General features: G+C 43.2%; 1 protein-coding gene across 5 annotated transcripts in view; it reads left to right on the forward strand.

The window, feature by feature from the left end:
* The window catches only part of LOC121839296 (protein CASP-like), a 158,962-nt gene that overhangs the window by 108,855 nt on the left and 42,607 nt on the right, over window positions 1-7,500 (forward strand). For 2 of the 5 annotated variants that reach the window (XM_042297699.1, XM_042297698.1), the window contains exon 16: window positions 7,389-7,500. This exon is cut by the window's right edge. The exons of the other annotated variants lie outside the window; for them this stretch is intronic. In XM_042297699.1, coding sequence (XP_042153633.1) covers window positions 7,389-7,500 — 112 coding nt within the window. The remainder of the gene's footprint in view (window positions 1-7,388) is intronic. 5 annotated transcript variants of the gene reach the window in all.

The following is a 7,500-nucleotide window of genomic DNA, read 5'->3' on the forward strand; positions in this document are numbered from 1 at the left end:
TACCAGTGTTTGATATGGGTACCAGTGTTTGATATGGGTACCAGTGTTTGAATGGGTACCAGTGAATCTAGACCAGTGTTTGAAATGGGTACCAGTGTTTGATATGGGTACCAGTGTTTGATATGGGTACCAGTGTTAATCTAGACCAGTGTTTGAAATGGGTACCAGTGTTTGATATGGGTACCAGTGTTTGATATGGGTACCAGTGTTTATCTAGACCAGTGTTTGATATGGGTACCAGTGTTTATATAGACCAGTGTTTATCTAGACCAGTGTTTGATATGGGTACCAGTGTTTGATATGGGTACCAGTGTTTGATATGGGTACCAGTGTTTATCTAGACCAGTGTTTGATATGGGTACCAGTGTTTGATATGGGTACCAGTGTTTATCTAGACCAGTGTTTGATATGGGTACCAGTGTTTGATATGGGTACCAGTGTTTGATATGGGTACCAGTGTTTGATATGGGTACCAGTGTTTGATATGGGTACCAGTGTTTGATATGGGTACCAGTGTTTATCTAGACCAGTGTTTGATATGGGTACCAGTGTTTGATATGGGTACCAGTGTTTGATATGGGTACCAGTGTTTATCTAGACCAGTGTTTGATATGGGTACCAGTGTTTATCTAGACCAGTGTTTGATATGGGTACCAGTGTTTATATAGACCAGTGTTTGATATGGGTACCAGTGTTTATATGGACCAGTGTTTATCTAGACCAGTGTTTGATATGGGTACCAGTGTTTGATATGGGTACCAGTGTTTGATATGGGTACCAGTGTTTATCCCAGTGTTTGATATGGGTACCAGTGTTTGATATGGGTACCAGTGTTTGATATGGGTACCAGTGTTTGATATAGGTACCAGTGTTTGATATGGGTACCAGTGATATTATACCAGTGTTTGATATGGGTACCAGTGTTTGACCAGTGTTTGATATGGGTACCAGTGTTTGATATGGGTACCAGTGTTTGATATGGGTACCAGTGTTTATATAGACCAGTGTTTGATATGGGTACCAGTGTTTATCTAGACCAGTGTTTGATATGGGTACCAGTGTTTGATATGGGTACCAGTGTTTGATATGGGTACCAGTGTTTATCTAGACCAGTGTTTATCTAGACCAGTGTTTATCTAGACCAGTTTATCTAGACCAGTGTTTGATCTAGGTACCAGTGTTTGATATGGGTACCAGTGTTTGATATGGGTACCAGTGTTTGATATGGGTACCAGTGTTTGATATGGGTACCAGTGTTTGATATGGGTACCAGTGTTTGATATGGGTACCAGTGTTTGATATGGGTACCAGTGTTTGATATGGGTACCAGTGTTTGATATGGGTACCAGTGTTTGATATAGACCAGTGTTTGATATGGGTACCAGTGTTTATCTATAGACCAGTGTTTGATATGGGTACCAGTGTTTATCTAGACCAGTGTTTGATATGGGTACCAGTGTTTGATATGGGTACCAGTGTTTATCTAGGTACCAGTGTTTATCTAGACCAGTGTTTATCTAGACCAGTGTTTATCTAGACCAGTGTTTATCTAGACCAGTGTTTGATATGGTGTACCAGTGTTTGATATGGTGTTTACCAGTGTTTGATATGGGTGTTTATATAGACCAGTGTTTGATATGGTGTTTGACCAGTGTTTATATAGGGTACCAGTGTTTGATATGGGTACCAGTGTTTGATATGGGTACCAGTGTTTGATATGGGTACCAGTGTTTGATATGGGTACCAGTGTTTGATGGGTACCAGTGTTTGATTTGGGTACCAGTGTTTGATATGGGTACCAGTGTTTGATATAGGTACCAGTGTTTATATAGACCAGTGTTTGATATGGGTACCAGTGTTTGATATAGGGTACCAGTGTTTATATAGACCAGTGTTTGATATGGGTACCAGTGTTTGATATGGGTACCAGTGTTTGATATGGGTACCAGTGTTTATCTAGACCAGTGTTTATATAGACCAGTGTTTGATCTAGGTACCAGTGTTTGATCTGACCAGTGTTTGATATGGGTACAGTGTTTATCTAGACCAGTGTTTGATATGGGTACCAGTGTTTATATGGGACCAGTGTTTGATATGGGTACCAGTGTTTGATATAGACCAGTGTTTGATATGTGTTTATCAGTGTTTGATATGGGTACCAGTGTTTGATATGGGTACCAGTGTTTGATATGGGTACCAGTGTTTGATGTTTGATATGGGTACCAGTGTTTTGATATGGGTACCAGTGTTTGATATGGGTACCAGTGTTTGATATGGGTACCAGTGTTTGATATGGGTACCAGTGTTTGATATGGGTACCAGTGTTTATATAGACCAGTGTTTGATATGGGTACCAGTGTTTATCTAGACCAGTGTTTGATATGGGTACCAGTGTTTATATAGACCAGTGTTTGATATGGGTACCAGTGTTTGATATGGGTACCAGTGTTTGATATGGTGTTTGATATGGGTACCAGTGTTTATCAGTGTTTGATATGGACCAGTGTTTATCTAGACCAGTGTTTGATATGGGTACCAGTGTTTGATATGGGTACCAGTGTTTATATAGACCAGTGTTTATCCCAGTGTTTGATATGGGTACCAGTGTTTGATATGGGTACCAGTGTTTGATATGGGTACCAGTGTTTGATATGGGTACCAGTGTTTGATATGGGTACCAGTGTTTGATATGGGTACCAGTGTTTGATATGACCAGTGTTTGATATGGGTACCAGTGTTTGATATGGGTACCAGTTTGATATCAGTGTTTGATATGGGTACCAGTGTTTGATATGGGTACCAGTGTTTGATATGGGTACCAGTGTTTGATATGGGTACCAGTGTTTGATATGGGTACCAGTGTTTGATATGGGTACCAGTGTTTGATATGGGTACCAGTGTTTGATATGGGTACCAGTGTTTATCTAGACCAGTGTTTATCTAGACCAGTGTTTGATATGGGTACCAGTGTTTGATATGTTTGATATGGGTACCAGTGTTTGATATGGGTACCAGTGTTTGATATGGGTACCAGTGTTTGATGTTTGATAGGTACCAGTGTTTGATATGGGTACCAGTGTTTATATAGACCAGTGTTTGATATGGGTACCAGTGTTTGATATGGGTACCAGTGTTTATATAGTGTTTGATATGGGTACCAGTGTTTGATATGTGTTTTATATAGACCAGTGTTTGATATGGGTACCAGTGTTTGATTTGGGTACCAGTGTTTGATATTTGATATGGTACCAGTGTTTATCTAGACCAGTGTTTGATATGGGTACCAGTGTTTATGTTTGATAGACCAGTGTTTGATATGGGTACCAGTGTTTGATATGGGTACCAGTGTTTATATAGACCAGTGTTTGATATGGGTACCAGTGTTTATATAGACCAGTGTTTGATATGGGTACCAGTGTTTGATATGGGTACCAGTGTTTGATATGGGTACCAGTGTTTGATATGGGTACCAGTGTTTATCTAGATGTTTGATATGGGTACCAGTGTTTATCTAGACCAGTGTTTGATATGGGTACCAGTGTTTGATATAGACCAGTGTTTGATATGGTGTTTACCAGTGTTTGATATGGGTACCAGTGTTTATATGTTTGATATGGGTACCCAGTGTTTGATATGGGTACCAGTGTTTGATATGGGTACCAGTGTTTATCCAGTGTTTGATATGGGTACCAGTGTTTGATATGGGTACCAGTGTTTATCTAGACCAGTGTTTATCTAGACCAGTGTTTATCTAGACCAGTGTTTGATATGGGTACCAGTGTTTATATAGACCAGTGTTTGATATGGGTACCAGTGTTTGATATGGGTACCAGTGTTTGATATGGGTACCAGTGTTTGATATGGGTACCAGTGTTTATATAGACCAGTGTTTGATATGGGTACCAGTGTTTATCTAGACCAGTGTTTGATATGGGTACCAGTGTTTATCTAGACCAGTGTTTATCTAGACCAGTGTTTATCTAGACCAGTGTTTATCTAGACCAGTGTTTGATATGGGTACCAGTGTTTGATATACCAGTGGATATGGGTACCAGTGTTTATATAGACCAGTGTTTGATATGGGTACCAGTGTTTGATATGGGTACCAGTGTTTATATAGACCAGTGTTTGATATGGGTACCAGTGTTTGATATGGGTACCAGTGTTTATCTAGACCAGTGTTTATCTAGACCAGTGTTTATCTAGACCAGTGTTTGATATGGGTACCAGTGTTTATCTAGATCAGTGTTTATCTAGACCAGTGTTTATCTAGACCAGTATTTGATATGGGTGCCAGTGTTTATATAGACCAGTGTTTGATATGGGTACCAGTGTTTATATAGACCAGTGTTTGATATGGGTACCAGTGTTTATCTAGACCAGTGTTTGATATGGGTACCAGTGTTTATCTAGACCAGTGTTTATCTAGACCAGTGTTTGATATGGGTACCAGTGTTTGATATGGGTACCAGTGTTTATCTAGAACAGTGTTTGACTTAGACTGATATAATACCAGTGCTCATTTAGGGTCCCTGTACTGTTTGATAAGATAATATTAAGAGGTGCCGGAACTCAAGTAGTAGAAAATGTGAGGAGCCGGGACTCACTTCCTGTGAGCTGGTCTAGACTTACTCCAGAAAGTTCTAAGCACTAGAAAAACAACAGCAACGAGTCATACAATGTGGATTGAATGAAGACTGAACCCCATTAAATGTCTTCATTTCATAGATATTACCACGTGTGTTTCAGTGCATTTAAAAAATAAATCTTCCCACTGTATCAAACTGCACCACTAACACCAGCAAGGCGTTTTACTGACGCTGACCTGGTTGGTTCTCCTCTATTCAGACAAGGTTTAGGTTCCTGCTGATTCAACTGACATGTTGTCAGAATTAAATCTACTGAAGAGGTTCATATTTAAATGTGTTGCAGTGGGAATGACGTTAAGGTAGAGGGGACGTTAAAGGTAGAGGGGACGTTAAAGGTAGAGGGGACGTTAAAGGTAGAGGGGACGTTAAGGTAGAGGGGACGTTAAAGGTAGAGGGGACGTTAAAGGTAGAGGGGACGTTAAGGTAGAGGGGACGGTAGAGGGGACGGTAGAGGGGACGTTAAGGTAGAGGGGACGTTAAGGTAGAGGGGACGTTAAGGTAGAGGGGACATTAGAGGGGACGTTAACGTAGAGGGGACGTTAAGGTAGAGGGGACGTTAGAGGGGACGTTAAGGTAGAGGGGACGTTACCTTAGAGGGGACGTTACCTTAGAGGGGACGTTACCTTAGAGGGGACGTTAAGGTAGAGGGGACGTTACCTTAGAGGGGACGTTACCTTAGAGGGGACGTTACCTTAGAGGGGACGTTACCTTAGAGGGGACGTTACCTTAGAGGGGACGTTACCTTAGAGGGGCGTTACCGTAGAGGGGGACGTTACCGTAGAGGGGCGTTACCTTAGAGGGGACGTTAGAGGGGACGTTACCTTAGAGGGGACGTTACCTTAGAGGGGACATTACCGTAGAGGGGGCGTTACCTTAGAGGGGCGTTAGAGGGGACGTTACCTTAGAGGGGACGTTAGAGGGGACGTTACCTTAGAGGGGACGTTAGAGGGGACGTTACCTTAGAGGGGACGTTACCGTAGAGGGGACGTTAACGTAGAGGGGACGTTACCTTAGAGGGGACGTTAACGTAGAGGGCGTTACCTTAGAGGGGACGTTAACGTAGAGGGGCGTTACCTTAGAGGGGCGTTAACGTAGAGGGGACGTTACCTTAGAGGGGACGTTAACGTAGAGGGGACGTTACCTTAGAGGGGACGTTACCTTAGAGGGGACGTTACCTTAGAGGGGACGTTAAGGTAGAGGGGACGTTACCTTAGAGGGGACGTTAAGGTAGAGGGGACATTAAGGTAGAGGGGCGTTACCTTAGAGGGGACGTTACCTTAGAGGGGACGTTACCTTAGAGGGGACGTTAAGGTAGAGGGGACGTTAAGGTAGAGGGGACGTTACCTTAGAGGGGACGTTACCTTAGAGGGGACGTTAAGGTAGAGGGGACGTTAAGGTAGAGGGGACGTTAAGGTAGAGGGGACGTTACCTTAAAGGGGACGTTACCTTAGATGGGACATTACCTTAGAGGGGACGTTACCTTAGAGGGGACGTTAAGGTAGAGGGGACGTTACCTTAGAGGGGACGTTACCTTAGAGGGGACGTTAAGGTAGAGGGGACGTTACCTTAGAGGGGACGTTACCTTAGAGGGAACGTTAAGGTAGAGGGGACGTTACCTTAGAGGGGACGTTAAGGTAGAGGGGACGTTAAGGTAGAGGGGACGTTACCTTAGAGGGGACGTTACCTTAGAGGGGACATTACCTTAGAGGGGACGTTACCTTAGAGGGGACGTTACCTTAGAGGGGACGTTAAGGTAGAGGGGACGTTAGAGGGGACGTTAAGGTAGAGGGGACGTTACCTTAGAGGGGACGTTACCTTAGAGGGGACGTTACCTTAGAGGGGACGTTACCTTAGAGGGGACGTTAAGGTAGAGGGGACGTTAAGGTAGAGGGGACGTTAGAGGGGACGTTAAGGTAGAGGGGACGTTACCTTAGAGGGGACGTTACCTTAGAGGGGACGTTACCTTAGAGGGGACGTTAAGGTAGTGGGGGGGACGTTACCTTAGAGGGGACGTTACCTTAGAGGGGACGTTACCTTAGAGGGGACGTTAAGGTAGAGGGGACGTTAAGGTAGAGGGGACGTTAAGGTAGAGGGGACGTTACCTTAGAGGGGACGTTACCGTGTTAACTGTGCTGTGCATTCTCTACATTTGACATGACCTTTGCCCCGTTGGATAATGACTGATGGCCATTTTTATCAGGAGCGGGGTTGTTGTTGTTGTTGTTGTTGTTGTTGTTGTTGTTGTTGTTGTTGTTGTTGTTTTGGACACAAGCGTTTTCTTTTCTTTGTCAAATAACAACGTCAGTGTTAATAGAAATACTTTTATTCTGGAAGTAAAGACTGAACTAAGGATTCATAAAAAGGAAATCAATTTCCCCCTGACATGGGGGGCCATCGCAACCAGATCCTTCACTCTCACAGACGACCAATCACAGCACTCTATACTGCCATTAAGCCCAATCAGATTCTCTGTTATACTGTAGCGGTGCAGCCATTTTGACTGATTTTAAGTGCTTTTTTTTTTTTATCCCAGGTTGTCACTTACAAGAAAGGTACAAATCACAAATGCATCATGGGCATCTTGTCTGGGGGTGTTTAGCAAAGAAGAGGGAGAGAAAATATATTTATATTTTAAACAAAATTGACCTTAAAAATAAACTTAAATAAAAGTATTTTTTAAATTCAGACCCCTTTTTTGTTGTCTCCCCCATAATGCATTGTGTTTGACCTTTCTTATAGGGTCAGCCAGGCGAAAAGGGAAAGAGGCATCCGTGGAGGAGACCACCACACCCAGTACCCCCTCCCTGCCTCCTCCTCTTCTCCCCCGTCCCCCCATCTCCACCTGCCCCAG

This window comes from Oncorhynchus tshawytscha, linkage group LG14 (assembly GCF_018296145.1).
Source record: "Oncorhynchus tshawytscha isolate Ot180627B linkage group LG14, Otsh_v2.0, whole genome shotgun sequence".
NCBI lineage: Eukaryota > Metazoa > Chordata > Actinopteri > Salmoniformes > Salmonidae > Oncorhynchus > Oncorhynchus tshawytscha.